The 22,927-nt window shown below is 42.9% G+C and overlaps 1 protein-coding gene across 1 annotated transcript in view; it reads right to left on the reverse strand.

Annotated features, from left to right (window-relative positions):
* Positions 1–22,927, reverse strand: part of LOC126412918 (head-specific guanylate cyclase-like) — a 164,825-nt gene that overhangs the window by 100,750 nt on the left and 41,148 nt on the right. Inside the window, exon 4 of the mRNA XM_050082807.1 lies at positions 11,056–11,222. Coding sequence (XP_049938764.1) covers positions 11,056–11,222 — 167 coding nt within the window. The remainder of the gene's footprint in view (positions 1–11,055; positions 11,223–22,927) is intronic.

The following is a 22,927-nucleotide window of genomic DNA, read 5'->3' on the forward strand; positions in this document are numbered from 1 at the left end:
GTCCGATACTCAGCGGACGGCACCTGAAGAAGACTGCGAGTCACGTAGTTGAAATACCGTGCAGGAAAGACGTGAATAACCGGCAGAAACCCAATTAATCAACATAATGTCGGAATGCTCATTACAAAGGTTGCATCTTCCCATAACTCAGTGAAGATTAAATAAGTATGTGATATACAGGGTAGTCCATTGATCGTGACAGGCCCAAATATCTCACGAAATAAGAGTCAAACGAAAAAGCTACAAAGAACGAAACTTGTATAGCTTGAAGGGGGAAACCAGATAGCGCTATAGTTGTCCCGCTACATGGCGCTGACATAGGTCAAACGGATATCAACTGCGTTTTTTTAAAAGTAGGAACCCCCATTTTTCATTACATATTCGTGCAGTACGTGAAGAAACATGAATGTTTTAGTTAGACACTTTTTTCACTTTGTGATAGATGGCGCTGTAATAGTCACAAACATATGGCTCACAATTTTAGACGAACTGTTGGTAACAGGTAGGTTTTTTAAATTAAAATACAGATCGTAGGTACGTTTGAACATTTTATTTCTGTTGTTCCAATGCGATACATGTACCTTTGTGAACTTATCATTTCTGAGAACGAATTCTCTTACAGCGTGTTTACCTGTAAATACTACATTAATGCAATAAACGCTCAAAATGATGTCCGTCAACCTCAACGCATTTGGCAATACGTGTAACGACATTCCTTTCAACAGCGAGTAGTTAGCCTTCTGTAATGTTCGCATAGGCATTGACAATACGCTGACGCATGTTGTCAGGCGTTGTCGGTGGACCACGATAGCAAATATCCTTCAACTTTCCCCACAAAAAGAAATTCGTGGACGTCAGATCCGGTGAACGTGCGGGCCACGGTATGGTGCTTCGACGACCAATCCACCCGTCATGAAATATGCTATTCAATACCGCTTCAACCGCGCGTGAGCTATGTGCCGGACATCCATCATGTTGGAAGTACATCGCCATTCTGTCATGCAGTGAAACAACTTGTAGTAACATCGGTAGAACATTACGCAGGAAATCAGCATACATTGCACCATTTAGATTGCCATCGATAAAATAGGGGGCAATTATCTTTCCTCCCATAATGTCGCACCATTCACTAACCCGTCAAGGTCGCTGATGTTCCACTTGTCGCAGGAATCGTGGATTTTCCGTTGCGCAGTTGTGCATATTATGCCGGTTTACGTTACCGCTGTTGGTGAATGACGCTTCGTCGCTAAATAGAACGCGTGCAAAAAATCTGCCGTCGTCCCGTAATTTCTCTTGTGCCCAGTGGAAGAACTGTACACGACGTTTAAAGTCGTCGCCATGCAATTCCTGGTGCATAGAAATACGTTGCGGGTGCAATCGATGTTGATGTAGCAGTCTCAACACCGACGTTTTTGAGATTCCCGATTCTCGCGCTATTTGTCTGCTACTGATGTGCGGATTATCCGCGACAGCAGCTAAAACACCTACTTGGGCATCATAATTTGCTGTAGGTCATGGTTGACGTTTCACATGTGGCTGAACACTTCCTGTTTCCTTAAATAACGTAACTATGCGGCGAACGGTCCGGACACTTGGATGAGGTCGTCCAGGATACCGAGCAGCATACATAACACACGCCCGTTGGGCATTTTGATCACAATAGCCATACATCAACACGATATCGACCTTTTCCGCAATTGGTAATCGGTCCATTTTAACACGGGTAATGTATCACGAAGCAAATACCGTCCGCACTGGCGGGAAGTTACGTGATGGCACCTACTTATACGTTTGTGACTATTAGAGTGTCATCTATCACAAAGCGAAAAAAGTGGTCCAACTAAAACATTCATATTTCTTTACGTAATATAAGAATATGTAATAAAAATGGGGGTTCCTATTTTAGAAAACGCAGTTGATATCCGTTTGACCTATGGCAGCGCCATGTAGCGGGTCAACCAAAGCGCCATCTGGTTTCCCCCTTCAAGCTAGACGAGTTTCGTTCTTTCTAGTTTTTTCGTTTGATGCTTATTTCGTGAGATATTTGGCCCGGTCACGATCAATGGACCACGCTGTATAACTGCACTACATCTAAGAACCATGGGGATCTGTTTAGAAATAGCAATTTGTGAGAACGCATTTGATTCCTTCAGTGCTAGGTCATAATATTGACTTTCGTAAAGTGTGAATGTAAATGTAGAGGTCATTTATTCATTGTACAGACGGCAAACATCCAGAGACTGACTGAAGGTCATCATTACTCTCTACTTGTACATTAATTTCCGTCTGATTCGTTATTTTCTTAAAGTTGATAATGATCTCGATGATTTATTGTTAAGTGACAAACTGAAGCCTATAAAACTCTGAAAACCTAAGTGTTGCGTTATAAAGGGATTTTTGGTCCCTGAAGCTTGATATTTCTGCACAAAAAGCGTCGTAAATGAAGATGATAATTCTCTATACACGGTCCAGTCACATTTCTGTGAATACCACCTACGGTTGACGTCAAAATGCAATAAATGCTCAACGACGGAAAGTGGCAACACTACCAGTGGAGAGCGTATAAAGCGTGTCGGGGTGACGCGAAAAACAATCCAGCCGTTGTGTTGCGGAAACGGAATGATTTATCTGAGATACAAAACGGCATGATCATTCGTTTTTGGGCCAAGGGGGGATGAATTTCTGAAGCGGCTATGTATGCAAACTGTTCACGCGTAGCCATGGTTAAATTATACCGTGCATCACAAATTGGCACTACCCAAACGGCCTCCAAAGCAACTGTGGTGCATCATGGGTGACGGATCACATCGGCTGCAGAGATGAGTACGTGCGAACAGACGAGCAACTGTTGAGCAGCTGAGCAGCCAGACGAACTACGGGGCTAGCAACAGTGTCTCGTCAACGATAGTTCAGCGAACGCTGCTGCGTATGAGCCTCCACAGCAGGCGGTTGGTTCATGCACCCATCGATCGACGACGAAGTTTCGAATTTGCACGCCGTACAGCAACTGAACGTCAACTGAGTGGCGACAGGTAACCTTTTCAGACGAATCACGTTTTATGCTCTGTCATACAGATAGCCGTTGACGTGTATGGCGTGAAACGCCCTGAACCGAACACCGTGCAACCAGGAGGGAGCGATATGGTCTGCGGAATGATTCCGTGGCATTACCTGTGTGATATCGCCTTTCTGAAAGGCACAATGGATCATCGCAAGTATGCATCTGTCCTTAGGGACCATGTTTACCCCTACATGCATTTCGGTTATCCTCGGCACGATGACATCTACCAGTTGGACAATGCAACGTGTGCCGGCCAGTGTGGCCGAGCGGTTCTAGGCGCTACAGTCTGGAACCGCGCGACCGCTACGGTCGCAGGTTGGAATCCAGCCTCGGGCATGGATGTGTGTGATGTCCTTAGGTTAGTTAGGTTTAAGTAGTTCTAAGTTCTAGGGGACTGATGACCTCAGATGTTAAGTCCCATAGTGCTCAGAGCCATTTGAACCAATGCGACGTGTCACAGAACTCACAGTGAACGTGAGTTGTTCGAAGAACACGGGGATGGATTTCCCGTACTCCCCTGGCCACCAAATTCTCTGGATTTGAACCCAGTCGAGAATCTGTGAGACCAACTCGATCGGGCTGTTCGCGGCATGGGTCTCCAACAGGGAATCATAAGGGAGCTGGCCACAGCACTGGAGTCGGCACGGCTCCACATCCCTGTCAGTACCTTCCAGAACCTCATTGACTCTATTTCTGCACGTTTCGCTGCGGTCCGTGCAGAAAAAGGTTTCTATCCAGGCTTTGGCATGTTGTCACATTATTGTGACTAGATATTGCGTACACTAACTTTGAGGTTCGCCGATGACATTGTAATTCTGTCACGGACAGCAGAGGACTTGTAAGAGCAGCTGAACGGAATGGACAGTGTCTTGAAAGGAAGGTATAAGATGAACATCAACAAAAGCAAAACGAGGATAATGGAATGTAGTCGAATTAAGTCGGGCGATGCTGAGGGAATTAGATTAGGAAATAAGATAAAGTAGTAAAGGAGTTTTGCTATTTGGGGAGCAAAATAACTCATGATGGTCGAAGTAAAGAGGATATAAAATGTAGACTGCCAATGGCAAGGAAAGCGTTTCTGAAGAAGAAAAATTTGTTAACATCGAGTATAGATTTAAATGTCAGGAGTCATTTCTGAAAGTATTTGTATGGAGTGAAGCCATATATGGAAGTGAAACGTTGACGATAAATAGTTTAGACAAGAAGAGAATAGAAGCTATCGAAATGTGGTGCTACAGAAGAATGCTGACGATTAGATGGGTAGATCACATAACTAATGAGGAGGTATTGAATAGAATTGGGGAGAAGAGAAGTTTGTGGTACAACTTGACTAGAAGAAGGGATCGGTTGGTAGGACATGTTCTGAGACGTCGAGGGATCACCAATTTAGTATTGGAGGGCAGCGTGGAGGGTAAAAATCGTAGAGGGAGACCAAGAGATGAATACACTAAGCAGATTCAGAAGGATGTAGGCTGCAGTAGGTACTGGGAGATGAAGAAGCTTGCACAGGATAGAGTAGCATGGAGAGCTGCATCAAACCAGTCTCAGGACTGGTGACCACAACAACAGCAACGTCAAAGCAATTGTAACGGCTTCCCTGTAATTAAAAAATGAGTGTCAATAGCTAAAAAAGTATAACTGTACGCCCTCCGGAGCTTGTTACACACCGACCGCTGTGGTCGAGTGGTTCTAGGCGCTTCAGTCCGGAACCACGCGGCTGCTACGGTCGCAGATTCGAATCCTGCCTCAGGCACAGATGTGTGTGATTACCTTAGTTTAGTTAGGTTTAAGTAGTTCTAGGGGACTGATGACCTTAGATGTTAAGCCCCATAGTGCTCAGAGCCGTTTGAACCATTTTTTGTTATACGTATGCGTTTGTTTATGTGCCTGAACTACAATTATTTTTCTGTTTGCCATTTTCTTGTAAATGAACACACGATTTGCCCTAAACAGATATCTGTGAAAGGCATATTTACGAAAAGTGCGTTGTTGTGCCTTAAAGCAGATCACCATCACTAATAACTTTTCAAAACTGTTTATCCACTCACTACCAAACAGTTTTACACTATCACTATGTTGCAGTCATGTCTTACTATACAGGGTGATTCAAAAAGAATACCACAACTTTAGGAATTTAAAACTCTGCAACGACAAAAGGCAGAGCTAAGCACTATCTGTCGGCGAATTAAGGGAGCTATAAAGTTTCATTTAGTTGTACATTTGTTCGCTTGAGGCGCTGTTGACTAGGCGTCAGCGTCAGTTGATGCTAAGATGGCGACCGCTCAACAGAAAGCTTTTTGTGTTATTGAGTACGGCAGAAGTCAATCGACGACAGTTGTTCAGCGTGGATTTCGAACGAAGTATGGTGTTAAACCTCCTGATAGGTGGTGTATTAAACGTTGGTATAAACAGTTTTCTGTGCCATTTCAGCCAATAAAGTTTTTGGTCCCTTTTACTTCGAAGGTGCTACTGTAACTGGACTACAGTATCTGGTGATGTTAGAGAATTGGCTGTTCCCTCAGCTCGAACAAGAAGCACAACAATTCATATTTCAGCAGGATGGAGCGCCACCACATTGGCACTTATCTGTCCGTAACTACCTGAACGTCAACTACCCGAGGCGATGGATCGGCCGCCAGGCAGCCCGTGACAGAGCACTTCATCACTGGCCTCCAAGAAGCCCTGATCTTACCCCCTGCGATTTTTTCTTATGGGGGTATGTTAAGGATATGGTGTTTCGGCCACCTCTCCGAGCCACCATTGATGATTTGAAACGAGAAATAACAGCAGCTATCCAAACTGTTACGCCTGATATGCTACAGAGAGTGTGGAACGAGTTGGAGTATCGGGTTAATATTGCTCGAGTGTCTGGAGGGGGCCATATTGAACATCTCTGAACTTGTTTTTGAGTGAAAAAAAACCTTTTTAAATATTCTTTGTAATGATGTATAACAGAAGGTTATATTATGTTTCTTTCGTTAAATACACATTTTTAAAGTTGTGGTATTCTTTTTGAATCACCCTGTATACTCATTTTTTTCTACGAGTCAGCATTTTGCAGTTCACAATACATTATCGTAGCAACCTTATTGGGCAATAAACGTTTACAGCCATGCAGCTTAGATAGTGCATTCCTCTACTACTCTGGGCAATGATGAAGTTGAAATTTGTAGATAGATGGTGCACACACAATAGCGTTCTCGCTGCTGAACCAACACAGTCGAGTGAATTAATATTCTCAGGATTCATGTATTTGGTATGGACGTTGTTGGTCATTGCGAATGGAATCCAGGATAAGGACCATTGTGGAGACAAGTTGTGGCTCTGATGTCTGACCCTATGTTGAGTTTTCTATGGTCCCTCCTTGAAGATGACAGCAAGTGAGCAGGTCAGTATATTCAGTGGTGCCTGAGAGCATTAAGCGGTCACCCGTGGCATGTGATGTTTCCAGATGTTCTCTCATCCTACTTTATATTTCATAACAGAAGCTATGTTTTCTGTTCTGGAACGGAAGCTTTGCTACCCTCCTACGACTTCATATTCGTCTCTAGAGATGTATTCTGTTTTTCTGCTTGTCATTTTGGTATTTGATGTAATATTTAGTTTGTGCTGCTAGCGGTACTATCTGTTGACGCTGAGCAGTATTTGGGTGTGTAGCTCGAATAAATAACAACTTTGTGATTGACAGACCGATGTGCGGGGGTGGAGAGTGTCAGTGTTGGCTTCGTGTAACTAGCCTCTCTTGCCTCCGTATGTACTTATAAAATATACAACACAGCGAGAGAGTGCTACGCGCCCTCGTGCGTGCACGTGCGCGCCTGTGTGCGTGCATGTGTGTGTGTGTGTGTGTGTGTGTGTGTGTGTGTGTGTGCTTTTGTGTACGCTCGAGTGCACTTGGCTCTAACAACTCGACTGGCCGAACGTGAGTCACAGAGCTATTTTATACGAAGTGTAGCCGGATGATGCTGCTACCTGCAGCGAAACTGATAAAATTTGTACTCAACCTGATATTTCTCATATCACACAGTGCAGAAATCGATAACCGTATATGATGTTGAAGTGCTGACCTTTCTGGTAGGTGGTAGGAAATGTAAACATGGCAATAGTCTAAAGTTGTTTAGCATACGCAAAATAGTATGACTGCGTGAAGGTCTAAGTAAGGTATTACTAGGTTAAACACGACTATTGTTCGAAACCTGAGTGCGTGACTCCAGCAGCGATTGTAGGACAGTTGAGAACTAGCCACTAGAAATCGTGTTGTAGCGTGCCTGTCGTGAACGTTTCCTGCAAACCTATGTAATTTGCCAGGATTTATCAAATAGTGCAACAATAATAGACGGGCCGTACAAAATGTGATACTAAGTGAGGTTTAGACAAATGAGCAACGCACCATTTGCTACCATCACATGCAACAATGCTCCCTTTGGTAGAGTGGCCCAGATCATTTACACCATATGTAGGTTTGCTCTCTAAAAGGCCTTTATCCCATTATCACAGCTATATATCTATTCGACGGTAACATGCATCACATCATCATTTAGCACAACTATGTATCCATTATCAGGAATTATGAACATACGTGCGATTTCCGACGCTTTCACTCTCCACAATATCGTCTTGACTAATTTTCTCTGTGCTTTGGTTAATTAGTGCCGCCATATTACACCAATGTGGCGCACTGCACAGTTCGTTATCTGAAGCAACGCCTTAGTGTTTTCATAATTAATAAATCACTATAAAACCACCTTGCACAATACTGACTCAACTAGATTAACGAAACAGTATTTTCTGTTATGACGTCATTACTGTGTAATCAGCCTGTTTATTGTGCAAATACATGTGTGTACAAAATCGAGCGAGCGAGAGAGAGAGAGAGAACATGAGTCATTTTAATTTAAAAAAATGTTCAAATGTGTCTGAATTGCTAAGGGACCAAACTGCTTAGGTAATCGGTCCCTAGACTTACCCACTACTTAAACTAACTTATGCTAAAAACAACACACACAGCCATGCCCGAGGCAGGACTCGAACCTCCGGCGGGAGACGCCGTGCAGTCCGTGACGTGATGCCTCAAACCGCGCCGCCACTCCGCGCGACTCATTTTAATTAATTTTCTATTACTGATCAATCGGATTTGTTTCTTCTTTGTCTGTTTACCGTGAATATTTATTGTCTGTTATCAATCTCTCAGTGCCATTATTTCTTTCTGTCAGCGGGACTTTTATAAGTTCTCAGACAATTTTCTTGATTTATTTATTTCTTGAACATTTTGCTACCACGAGATCACGATGAGAGCAGCGTCCAATGCGGTTGGGATTTGTCTAAACACTGGTCTTCGCGCACTTGTATTGAAGCAAAACAGACCGGTACTGATCGTTTTTATTACGATGCGTAGAAGTTCATGTTATGGCTGGATCGTAATCATATGCCATTTGCGTAACTGCAAACTGTCGTTTGGTGTTATACTTTGCGATGGTTAACTCTTTTGATCCAGCTGAGCACCAGGTACACGTTGTAACCTGCTTTTGCGGTGACGTGCCGTTGAAATATGTAATGCGTCACTAATACAAGGCATTTGTCCAGAAAGACTGAAATATGCCGTTGTTAAACCCCTCTTTAAGAATATTGATATCTTAGCAACAATAATACACGCAGAAAATCCCAGTCTGGATTTCAGAAGTGTTGCTCTAAAGGGAATGCCTTTTACATGTTCAGTCACCGGATTTTACAAGCATTAAATAATAAAATAGCGCCGGTTGCTATTTTCTGCGACTTATTTAAGGCATTTGACTGTATGAATCATAATATTCTCGTAGATAAATTGAAGTTTTATAGGACCAATGGTATAGCCAACCAATGAATAATGTCAAATCTAACCAAATGAATTCAAAAAGTTGCAATCAGTAATTCAGTGAATATAGTGTGGGTTCGTAATTCGGACTGGGGAGAAAAACATGTATGAGGTTCCCCAAGGCTCTATCTTAGGTCCATTACTGATACTTATATATGTAAACGATCTTCCGTCTAACACACAACAAGTAGAGTTAGTTGTTTTCGTAAATGACACTAGTATTGTAATTAGCCCAAGCATACATACAGAAACAGAACAAATTGTAAACAAAATGTTTAAAAGTATCGTTGACTGGTTTTCTGCGAATAGTTTCGCCCCCAATTTTAAAAAGACATAACATATTCAGTTCAGCTCATCTAAGGGAATTACACCAATGATCAGTGTAACACCTGCCGAGGAAATAAATAGGGTGGAAACTTCAGAATTGTAGATGTACATATTGATGAGGATTAAACTGGGAAAAGCACATTCTGGACCTCATCAAACAACTTAGTTCAGCTATGTTTTCACCTGGAGCCATACCCAGTCTTACAAACTAAAATCCGGCCGATAAGACCACGAAGGTCCAATGATACCAACCGGCCAACGTGTCATCCTCAGCCCACAGGCGACACTGGATATAGATATGGGGCATGTGGTCAGAACAGCGCTCTCCCGCCCTTGGGGAGAGAGAAATCAGCAAGCTGGCAGATTTGCATAATTTCCTTCGATAATGTCATATTGAACAATGTTCTGAGGTAACTCATCTTTAAGAAAGAAAGTATTCATTGCGTAAAAACATGCTGTTGGATTAGATTAGATTAGATTAATTATTCATTACATAGATCCATAAAATAGGGAATCCTCCTCGGTGTGGAACATGTCAGATAGACACAGTACAAAAACGTAATTAGAAAAACTTGAGTTTCATTAATTTTAATGATCCTCAGTCAATAAATAGTAAAATTAGGTACATGAATTAAATTTAAACTTCTAATATTTACAGGTTTAATGCTTACATCTGCTTTCATTAAATCCATCATTCAGACATTTGCCAGTTTCTTGGTTATTACAATCAAGTATTGTCATAAATTAAAGTAAATTATTCATTTCAGTGATCCTCAGTTAAGAACAGTCAGATTATGTACAAGTTTTAAAATTAAACTTCCACTATTTACAGACTTAAGACTTACATCTGCTTTCCATACATCCATCATTCCATACATCCATCATTCACACAGTAGGTAGTTACTTGGCTGTTACAACCAACTATTGTTAAAAATTAAAGTATAATAAATTTTCATTAAAATGATCCACTGCACTTGTTGAGAAAGTTATGGGTGGAATAGAAGGAGTCGGCCACCAAAAATTTTTTAAAATTATGTTTAAATTGTGCCTTGTCTGAAACTAAACTCTCAATGGTTGTTGGTAACTTATTGAAAATGTGCGTTGCTGAATACTGGACTCCTTTCTGGGCAAGAGTAAGTGATTTTAAATCTTTATGTGTATTGTTCTTATTCCTAGTATTGATACTGTGTACTAAGCAGTTAGTTGGAAAAAGAGATGTATTATTAAAGAATAATATGCGGTGCTCACCTACCACCTCTTGTAGTCATCTGTTTAAGAAGTTGCGCATACTGGCTACTGCTTCACAGTAAATTTATTCCTTCACGAAGTTTCTTGTAAATAATCCACTACAGTTAAAAATGAACGATGATGTACGCAATTACTGTACAATACCAGTAGGAAAAATGATAATCATTACTCCACAGGAAGATTGTCTTTAAGACAAAAAGAGCTGCACAGTGCTGCAAAGACTTGTTTTGATCACTTACCCAGCGATATAAAATATCTCACAGACAGCAAATTAAAATTTGAAAACAAACTGAGAAAATTTCTCCTTGAGAATTCGTTCTGTTCCGTAGAAGAATTTCCATTACTGAACGTGTAACAGGTGGTGGGTGGGACTCACTGACTCACAAAATATGTATATCATTTTTCCTTTCTGGAAAAAGTTAGAAATGTATCCATATGTATAAATTAATTTTCGATGTGAATGTAAAATGATTCTTTCCACATCATTACGATCTATAGTGCAACATGCTCCATGGAACATGAAAGTAACTGACCAACTAACTAATTAATAAAAGCTGAGTATACTTACCTTATAAACATCCAGCTGGCCACAGAAGACATCGAACTGGCTGTACAGGCTCTCGAGCATGCTGATGACCATCATGGGCGTGGCGTTGGAGCAGATGGACGTGAAGCCGACGATGTCGCTGAACAACATCGTCACATTGTCGTGCGTCGTCGCTTCGATGGTTTTACCTATAATGGTGGCATTCCCAAGCATAAATACCGACTCTTATTTAACTCCACTCAGTTAACGCGATGAAACGGCATGCAGTTTCTATTCACAAACTGTACGGGATATATTTAAATTCTCCTTACATTTACTGGGACAGTAGAAGACTGTGGGAAGATAATAATAAATAGGAACGTAGGCCCACATGGGTACATATGGTGCACGAACAAACACTTGAAAGAAGATGTTTTACACTGATAAACCTTTTTGGTGACACGGTTCTAATTGTCTGAGAAATACTGACCGATTAATCGAGTAAGACGATCAGTGGTGACAGCTGTTTCAGTCGTGGAGCGGGTTGTGGAAGATCGTGATCTCTGCACGCGCCGTGTGTGTCTTAGAACTGGACGGTGTCACAGTATTACTTTGTAAATATGCAAGACGCACTAAACTGCTACCGCATTTCACCCGCCACACGCGGGAGAATGAATACAGGGTGGTTCAAAATTAATGGGACACAAAGTATTTCTGTGACTGCAGTTATGATCTTATTTCAGAAATAAACATGTAGACTGAAAGGTTAATTCTCATAGTTTCCATTGGCATTCACAGATGTTCCATTTGTGAGACGGCAGATGTCTATCCGGCACTTCATTTCCTGTAAGACCCATTCCCAATCAACGGAGTTAACCGTGCCAACTATCCGATGCTGCTGTAAGTCCTGAGGAAATGAAGGTGCGTACATAAACCATATCCTTCATACGTTCCCAAAAGAAAAACTAATGGTGTAAGGTCGGGCAACTTGCGGGACACAACAGGAACGACATATCATTAGACTCACGTCTGACTGCTACGATTAGTTATGGCGCAGAAAACATTAAATTTCGGAGGATGACGCTGATGTCTCACAGAGGCTCAAGGGTTTTGTGCACCCCATATTCTCAGATTATACTTGTTCATCTTCTCACTTAAGTGAAATATGGCTGCCTCAGAAATCTTTTTGCGAAACCATCCACCTCTTCCGCGCTTGAAAATCAATGCAAAATCGCCTCCGTTTTCGGTCATCGGCTGGTTTTAGCGCTTGCAACATTTGAATTCTGTAAGCCGTGAATTGCAGGCGCTTGTGCAACAGGCATTACACTGTTGATTACGACACATTCACTTCTTTGCTGGCACGAGGCGTGGATTTTCAGGGGCTTCTTTCGTAGAACGTACGGATGTCTTCCAATACATCATTATCGGCAGATGGCCGTCTTGTGGTTTTTTGCTTGCGCAATATACATCCTGTCTCTCCGAGTTACTTTGCCCATCTAGCAGTGTTGTGCCACTTGATCAAATTTAATCTAATGCTAACGTCAGCAGTGAACAATGACGACAGCTTTCCTTTGTTTGATTGTTGCCAACCCAAACTGTGAGAGTTATGCTTTCAGTCTACAAGTCTATTTCTGAAATAAATTGTTACTGTAGTCTGTCCTATTCATTTTGAAACACCATGCACTATCATTTAGTTGCATGGAAACAGTTTGCCCAGTTTTTAAATGTTTTTGGGGGGCAGAGGTGTGGGAAAATGGATTGAGGTGGAGGAAATGTTTATCAGTTTTCTGGATGGTACCATGTGGCTCACGACGATTCCCGCCATTATCTTCTTCTCAGAGTAGCACCTACACCAAAGTCGACACCAACGTCCTCAATTACAGTGGAATTTCGCCTAGCGGGCATAATTTGTTCCAGAATCTTACTCGTACTGCGAAACATTCGTTAAGCGAATCAATTTATCCCATATAAATTAATGTAAAATACGATCATGCGTTGGAGAATAGACTCGTATTCTATTCTCCAACAATCAAAGGTTGGCAAAGGACACTGGAGTCTACTCAGGTTGCCGATACTTGTTTGCAGAAACAAACCTCTCGGAAATGTCCACTGAAATTTGAGAAATCAATCGGACCTCATGGATTTTAATGCAGCTCTGCCAATAAACCCTACTCCCACATCCTAGAAGGCATGAGTCGTGAGGAACCCCTAGGCAATGTATGACACAAAGTGGATACAGGCTACAAAGCCAATGGGAGAGGATGAAAGGCGAACTTATTTCCGGCGCGTTTATATAACCGGAACATATTGGCTAAGGGAGATAACACGGAAAGAAAATCCTGGTCCTCCTAGATGGGGGCATTGAAATCACTCATCATAATAATCTGATCAGTAGCACTGTATTTACTCAGAGTCTTCTCTAGTTCTTCATAGAAGCTTTCAGACTCATCTTTTTTCCCTTCTTCAGGTGCATATACGGTTATCAGTTTCAGCCTGACTACAAGTATTCTTTCACTTACGGATGTACAATCTTGAAAGTCTTTTTCCCATTTTTTATGCAGGAGTAGTGCTACACCTTTGCTTGGTCTTTTATGTTGTTCAAAACAACTATAGCATATAATGTAATCCCCTACATATTTATTTCCTCTTAATGTTTTTTAGTTTCTGTGAGTGCTGCAGCATCGACATTCATGTCGCTTAGTATATTTACTAATTCTACCTTCTTTTGGGAAATTCCTCTCACATTCCATGTTTCTACTTTGATGTGGCCATTTATCCATCTTCGTTTGTACTTTTTCATAGCCTTGTCATTTACCTTTGAGACGATCCTGTTTCCGAGGCTCGTTTGAGTACTGGGAGTAGTCTGTGTTTTCTGAGAGTTGGTTACCAGCCAGAATAGGAAATATCCCAGTAACAAACGTTATAGGTCCATTTGGAGAACCAATATGTAATGAAAATGGAAAATTACTAAGAGATTTCGCACTTGCAACAATTTAAAAATCACAAATTCACTTTTTAAGAGAAAGGATATACACAAGTATACTTGGACCAGCAGAGGTCTTAGATCAATAATTGACTACATCTTAGTAAATGATTAGCTAGCGGGCCAAGTAAGGGTTACAAGAGTTTATAGGGGACAAGATATAGGATCAGATAATTTCTTACTAATCTCCAGAATAGATCTTTTCGCAAAATGGAAGAAAATAACTAAACAAATAACAAACCAACAAGACCAAGGCATCTATGCATTAAGGCATCAAGGGATCTACCTAGACAGGAACAGTCTTTTAAATAATTTACTATATGCTGATGATGCAGTGATCCTAGCAGATAAGGAAGATGACCTTCAGAAAGGAATCTACTTGGGATGAGAAATTCCGCCTTATGCAAGACACCTTTTTTTTCAAATGGCTCTGAGCACTATGGGACTTAACATCTATGGTCATCAGTCCCCTAGAACTTAGAACTACTTAAACCTAACTAACCTAAGGACATCACACACATCCATGCCCGAGGCAGGATTCGAACCTGCGACCGTAGCAGTCGCGCGGCTCCGGACTGAGCGCCTAGAACCGCTAGACCACCGCGGCCGGCCCTTTTTTTTCCTTTTTTGTTACACCCATACATGTTTCAGCACTTTTGTGCTATCATCAGTGGGTTAAATTTTTTATTTTTAACTGTAAAATTGATGTAAAGAGAGTAGACAAAATAAACCACAAAATACAAAAACAAACAACACGGAACCATGAAACACACACATAAACACAACACAACACAAAAAAATCAGCAGACAGTAGGCAACAAATGGCACATAATGACTTACAACAACAAAGTCACACACATGGTGGGTAATATACTAAAGAAACAAGGACTCAACATCGCATACAGAACCAACAACACAATACAAAGCAGACTTGGAAGAAATACCACCAACACTGACAAATACAGCAGGTCTTGTATATACCACCTTCCTTGCAACTGCTGTCAATCTGTGTATGTGGGCCAAACATGTAGGAATTTCAGAACCAGGTATACAGAACAACTCAGAGCACTGAAAAGCAATAGCTCACACTCAACATTTGTAGACCACTTGATAGCACACAATCACCACCCAACAAACATTGAAACTGCCTTACACATCATAAAAACTAGTAGCAGCTTATACCAAAAATTAACCATAGAAGAAAACTATCACATCGAAAAGTCAATAGTCCAAGGAAAGAAAGCACTCAATGAATACAATTACTGTGCAACAAAACCCTCTTCGCCACGACAGAACCCACACCAAAAGTACTGATGGAAAAAAAAGAAATCCTTCTCCCTCCCTCGGCCCCCCTCCTCTCTCTCTCCCTCTCTGCCCAAGTCCTCAACGCACACACGCACACCCACATAAACCATACATCACTGACACCAAATACAATTCAAACCCGCGCACCTCACCCAGCCAAAATGCGACACAACATTATTGACAAATAAATTTGTAGCTCACGTAGCCACTGGTTTCAAAAAATGTTTAAATGTGTGTGACTTCCTAAAGGACAAAACTGCTAAGGTCATCGGTCCCTAGACTTACATACTAATTAAACTATCTTTAACTTATGCTAACAAGAACACACAAACCCCTGCCCGGGGGAGGACTCGAACCTCCGACGGGAGGGGCCGCGCAGTCCGTGCAAGAAGCTTCAAACCGCGTGGCCACCCCGCGCGGCTGCCACTGGTTTACTGCGCTGACGAAATTCAACATACGATGCAACCGATTCCCATGCTTTCAGCATTTCTCTTATTGCGCCAGAAGATTGCTGTTTTGATGTTACAGCCGCCTTCTCGTTCTCTGAAAAACTCACCTCCACAACTTCCTGCTGTGAAACACACTGCATCTCCGTAAGTTCTTTGGTGGTCATTTCTTGGTTGTGATTTTCCACAAACTCCTCGATATCATTGTTATCCATTTCTAGTCCCATGCTCTTGGCCAAAGACACAATATCGCTGACTACAGGCTTCACAGGTACTGCCTCAAATGCCTCAGAGTTACGTTCGACAGTGAAAAGTGTTCATATTCTTGAACGTTCCCACCGGGAGGCGCGAACGGCTAGTGACGTCACACTAAATCGTCGTCAGTCTTTATACGAAACATCACTCGTTAAGCGAGTCTATGTTTTACAATTTGTTATGCTCCTTGTGCAAATTGTGCGCTGCGGGAGGTGCTCGATAAGCGAGGTTCCACTGTATTTGTTTTGTATGATACGGTCTATGTCGTTCCTTACAATTTTGCCCTCCACAGTTCCGTTCCGTTATTTCCTGACATCAAAGTCTATTTCAGTGAATTCGCGAAAATTATTAAATGGCCAACCGATTTTGACAGACTTCTTATTCATTATCAATAGCTGACAAGAAATTATTGGTCATGTTTAGACTTGCCCATGACCATATAGTGAATAAAGTTTTCCGATTTGTTGGCATGGCAGTGTGGATGTCCTACATGTCTACAACGAATAGTGTACCAGTCGCAGCCACGTATCACGGAGTGAAATAAATGATCATATGGCATTATTGTCCGGAGACCCCCCTCTGCGCTTGTTTGGCCGCCTGTCATTTTGTCGACTTGCGCTTAGCTGAAGGTAAGATGAAATGTCTGGGAGAACACAAACGCCCAGTTCCCCGACTGAAGAAAATCTGCGACCTGGGTAGGAACCGAACCTGGGACTGTAGATCTAGAGCTAATGACACTGAGCACTAGACCAGACATGCGGACACGCGGAATAAGAAGAGTGGTCGCAAAGAGGTCGAAACAAACAAGAACCGGAGAATGTGTCTTGCCTTGCAATGACAACCGGTTTCAAACATAACAAGAATTGCTGTTCTCTGTGACTACATGTCCATATCAATCAGCATCATAGTGAACTCTGCAAAGGCGACTACCTGAAAGGGACATTTGCAAAGCATTGCTCACAATAGCACGTACGTCTGTACGTCTTCAATGGGCCTAACAACACAGGAACTGGAAAGTTAGCTGTTTGGAGGCGTCCAGTGTGATTCGAGGAGTCTTGATTTTGCCACTTTTCAAAGGAAATATACCGTCGAGTGCATCGAAGGTGCAATGAGGCGTTTAACTCGCTTTGTGTGGAGGGTATAGTTCAGACCGCAGGGGGTCCTGTGACGCCTTATTTATTATTTATTTATTGCTTATTTGGCCTGACCAGATTACGGCCGTTAGGAGCCGGCCGAAGTGGCCGCGCGGTTCTGGCGCTGCAGTCTGGAACCGCGAGACCGCTACGGTCGCAGGTTCGAATCCTGCCTCGGGCATGGATGTATGTGATGTCCTTAAGTTAGTTAGGTTTAACTAGTTCTAAGTTCTAGGGGACTAATGACCTCAGCAGTTGAGTCCCATAGTGCTCAGAGCCATTTGAACCATTTTTGAACGGCCGCTGGCCCATTGTTACATCTGACTAGGAGCACAACACACACAAAAGATATTATAAAAATTCCTTTAATGATAGTAATAATAATAATAATAATAATAACAGTAATAGTAGCTGACACTAATAACAAAATGAAAATAATTGTAATTATAACAGAATAGAGCATTGAGAGTGGCACAGATTAGCTTAGCACATCTGAAGCCATGTTTAGTATCATTAGAAGCGGAATGGATAAAGGAAGAGAATAAGACTGAAATGATAGTGAGAATGCCTGTTAGGAAAGAACAGAATGCAGTTCAGGAACTCTGCCGACAAGTTCTGGAGGGGGACTGATCATAATGAGGTGCACAGAATACAAGAGATAAGGTGGACCATTATCTGTCTTTTGAAGTTTAGAAGGAATCTAATTTCCCTATTTTGAGGACTATTGTTCCAAAGTCAGGTCCTTGATACAGAAAATGGTTTAGAAAACATGGCAGTGCTCGGTGATGGTCCAGAGAGAATTTTACTTTGTTGAGAACGAGTATTTCTACTGTGCTGTTCAGATAGTGAGAGCTGAAGACCAATAAGACGGAGTGCAATGATTTGGAAGACGATAGAGCAAACACAGAGTATGAGAGCCTCTACGCTTATAGCCACGTAGCCATGATAGCTGTTCGTAGGCCGGTGTGACATTGTCGAAAAAGCTTAAGACACAACTATACCGTACATAAGCATTCATCGCCAGTTCCAGTCCGCATGAGCTTTCGTATAAAAGTCCTTGGAGAATAGTATCACCACAGTCAGGTATGGGGAATCCTAGGGTCTCTAAAAGCTAGTTTTTAAGCTCGAGAGGAACTACATTTTTATATTCCTGTACTGAGTGAAGTGAAGCTGACACTTTCTTACAGACTGCACTTGTGAGTTCAATCCAGTCTGAATGATAGTTCATAATTATGCCCGCAAGCTCTTTGCAGAAGAAGAAAAGCTTATTTGTGTGCCGTTTAGGATTAATGGTGGAAGAGATTCTCTGAATGAGCGTCTAAGATCGATTCCGTTTTGATGGGTTAAGTTTTAAACCTGTGCTGTGCACCAACACTGATAGGGGAAGTAAATCGGCATTTACATGGTGGATGGCTGTACACAGGTTTGTTGGATCTGCACTTAGATGTAAATGAATGTTATCAACGTGCAGGTGATATATGCAGTGGGAGAGAATAGCTGATGATGATGTTTGGTTTGTGGGGCTCTCAACTGCGCGGTTATCAGCTCCCGTACAAATTCCCAACCCTTACTCAATCCAATCTCGCCACTTTCATGAATGATGATGAAACGATCAGGACAACACAAACACCCAGTGATCTCGAGGCAGGTGAAAATCCCTGACCCCGCCGGGAATAGAACCCGGGACTCCGTGCTCGGGAGAATAGTTGACACATCATTAACTTATAATGATAAGAGCAAAGGGCTGAATACTGGTTCTTGTTGGGCCATTGATCTTGCATCCCTCCATTGTGATCTTTTTGTTGCAATCATTACACACAGTTGACGAGATAAAAGGTACGAGTGTTTTTCGTGCCATGACTTGAGCTCACTAATTCAAGTTACCGTGGACATGGGCAACGATGTGTATGTGCCGCGCGGGATTAGCCGAGCGGTAGCCGGCACGGTAGCTCAGCGTGTTCGTTCAGAGAGCTGGTTGGCCTCTGTGATCAAAAACTGAATGGAACGATCAACAAACGAACCTTAACGGATGTCATGTGACGTCCGCAACGACCAAACACAACGATCAACAAGGAGCAAAAAGGAAAAAAAAAAAGCGGTCTAAGGCGCTGTGGTCATGGCCTGCACGGCTGGTCCTGGCGGAGGTTCGAGTCCTCCCTCGGGCATGGGGGTGTGTCTTTGTCCTTAGGATCATTTAGGTTAAGTAGTGTGTAAGCGTAGGGACTGATGACCTTAGCAGTTAAGTCCCATAAGGGTTCACACACATTTGAACATTTTTTGATGTCTATGTCAACATCTTCGGTGACGAAGCGTTGCTTTTTCTTTTATATCCTCAGGATGCGTCTTCCAGGAAGATAACAGTTTCGTTAATGATACTTCTCGCTAATGTTCTGGGCTGACGATTATTCATGCAATCTATCATACCTCGTCTGGCGCAGGATATCTCGAACTCTGTATCAGACTGAAAATGTCTGGGACAGTTGTAATAATGAATGGAGTGTAGTAATCAACATCCCTGTAATTTAGTAGCTCTAAAGGAATTAGTCATCAATGTGAGGCTTCAATTGAATGTAGTAGTACTTTTGGGATATTGGCCATGTCTTGGTATTATAACTGAAGAGCAACAAAATTCAACTCAGGATCAAAAGTCATGGAATGGCGATATGCATATATACAGATGGCGGTAGTATCGCGTACCTTAGGTATAAAAGGGCAGTGCATTGGCGCGGCTGTCATTTGTACTCAGCTGATCACTGTGAAAAAGTTTCCGATGAGGTTATGGCAGCACGATGGGAATGAACAGACTTTGAACGTGGAATAGTATTTGAAGCTAGAAGCATGGGACATTCCATTTCGGAAATCGTTAGGGAACTAATATTCCGAGACAGACAGTAATCAAGAGTGTGCCGTTGGTACCAAATTGCAGCTATTACTTCTCATCACGGACAATGCAGTGGCCGACGGCCTTCACTTAACGGCCGGGAGCAGCGGCGTTTGGGTAGACTCGTCAGTGCTAACAGACAAGCAACAATACCTGAAACAACCGCAGAAATGATGGTGGAACGTACGACGAACGTATCCGTTAAATTTGGCGATAATGAGTTACGGCAGCAGACGACCGACGCTATTGTCTTTGCGAACACCGCTGCATGGTCTGCAGCGCCTCTCCTGGGCTCGTGACCATATCGGTTGGATGTGGAAAACCATGGCTTGGTCAGATGAGTCTCGATTTCAGTTGGTAAAAGCTGACGGTTGGGTTCGAGTCTGGGGCAGACCCCTCGAAGCCAGGGGCCAAAGTTGTCAGCAATGCACTGTGCAAACTGGTGGTGGCTCCATAACGGTGTGGGCTGGAACGGACTGGGTCCTCTGGTCCAACTGAACCGATAATTCATTAGGAATGGTTATGTTCGGCTACCTGGAGACCTTTTGCAGCCGTTCATGGACTTCATGTTCCCAAACAACGATGGAATTTTTATGAATGACAATGCGTCATGTCGCTGGGACACAATTGTACCCGACTGGTTCGAAGAACATTTCGGACAGTTCGAGCGAATTGTTTGGCCACCCAGATCGCCGATTGTGAATCTCATCAAACATTTGTGGGCCATAATCGACAGGTCAGCTCGAGGACAGAATCCTGCACCGGCAACACTTTTACAATTATGGACGACTATAGAGGCAGGTGGCTCAACACTTCTACGGCGACCTTCATGTTTAGTCCACACCACATCAAGCTGGCACAAGGCGGTCCGATACGATATTAGGAGTTATGATTTTTGTCTCCTCAGTGTAAAGTAATTCACATATACACAAATCCTGAAGAAACCTGTAGGCTCTCTTCCTCGCCAATTGTTAGAGGTGAGGTTGCAAGCGACTAGTGTGATGTCTACTGCAGGTGACTACTTTTCTGTCAATGTGCTTTATCTACGAAACTGATGGCTCGTTTACTGGTTCTTGTATCGGGTATTTTGTGAGCAGACCGGTATCTCTGCCGTGGCCAAGTCTAGTTCCCGTTCTTCGCAGTGCTCCTCGCCACCGGAAGCTCTTGAGCTATCGGTTGCGTTGAGGCGACGGGTGAAGTGCTTTCCCCTGCCGTCGGCGCTTCCGGCAGCCAAGCAGCTAGTGCTCCAGTGCTGTGTGCTCTTAAGCAGTCGGCTCTAACGGTCTTGAATGGTACCACCGGTAAAATAACCGGAACAGCAAACGTGGGTCGTTTCTGAGGAAACTCGTATACAGCGCCCTGCAGACTACCTGGATGGTTTTTGGACAACATGGTTGTGGAGATGAAGCAGCGATTAGTATGACTAACAAATTATTCGAAAACAGTCTTAATCGCAATTATTATTATTATTGTTATTATACCACCAACCGGTTTTAACCCGACGTATGGGCGTTTACACCATTGGTCGACTGCTGGTGATGTCACTCCTGTCTACACAACGGCAGGAAACTATATGCCGTTATGTAGACAGGAGTGACACCACCAGCAGTTGACCAATGGTGTAAACGCCCAGAAGATGACTCCTACGTCGGGTTGAAACCGGTTGGCGGTATAATAATAATAATAAATGCGATTAAAACTGTTTTTGAATAATTGATACCTGGATGGTCCCTGAGGTACAGAGGTCGCTTACTACAGCCCTGCAAAGTTCGTCGCTGAACCATCGCAAAGCACGCATCCAGACACACACTTCGCAAAGGGAGCGATGTTAAGAGTTTCCTCCTTAATGTCGAATAAAGAACAGCCGTATCCGTGCATTTCATCCAGCAGTTCTTCACTCTCCATAACTGCGCGTAGGACTTGCCACTTCCAAGCATTATGGTAGTTGTGACCAATAATGCAAAGATAACTAGTTCGTTACTTATCTACGATGTACGACTATAAGACACGAAGGTATCAATTGTTTTAAAAATAGTTTCCTTACGCCACAGCAAAAAAATAACGTGACGTCAAAACCAGAGCTATTTACACTACTGGCCATTAAAATTGCTACACCAAGAAGATGACGTGCTATAGACGTGAAATTTAACAGACAGGAAGAAGATGCTGTGATAAGCAAATGATTAGCTTTTCAGACCATTCACAGAAGGTTGGCGCCGGTGGCGACACCTACAACGTGCTGACATGAGGAAAGTTTCCGACCGATTTCTCATACACAAACAGCAGTTGACCGGCGTTGCCTGGTGAAACGTTGTGATGCCTCTTGTAAGGAGGAGAAATGCGTACCATCACGTTTCAGACTTTGATAAAGGTCGTATTGTAGCCTATCGCGATTGCAGTTTATCGTATCGCGACACTGCTGCTCGCGTTGGTCGAGATCCAATGACTGTTAGAAGAATATGGAATCGGTGGGTTCAGGAGGGTAATATGGAACGCCGTGCTGGATCCCAACGGCCTCATATCATTAGCAGTCGAGATGACAGGCATCTTATCCGCGTAGCTGTAACGGATCGTGCAGCCACGTCTCGATCCCTGAGTCAACAGATGGGGACGTTTGCAAGACAACAACCATCTGCACGAACAGTTCGTCGACGTTTGCAGCAGCATGGACTATCAGCTCGGAGACCATGGCTGCGGTTACCCTTGACGCTGCATCACAGACAGGAGCACCTGCGATGGTGTACTCAACGACGAACCTGGGTGCACGAATATCAAAACGTCATTTTTTCGGATGAATCCAGGTTCTGTTTACAGCATCATGATGGTCGCATCCGTGTTTGGCGACATCGCTGTGAACGCACATTGGAAGCATGTATTCGTCATCGCCATACTGGCGTATCATCCAACGTGT

Source organism: Schistocerca serialis, chromosome 7 (genome assembly GCF_023864345.2).
Source record: "Schistocerca serialis cubense isolate TAMUIC-IGC-003099 chromosome 7, iqSchSeri2.2, whole genome shotgun sequence".
NCBI classification, from domain to species: Eukaryota; Metazoa; Arthropoda; class Insecta; order Orthoptera; family Acrididae; genus Schistocerca; species Schistocerca serialis.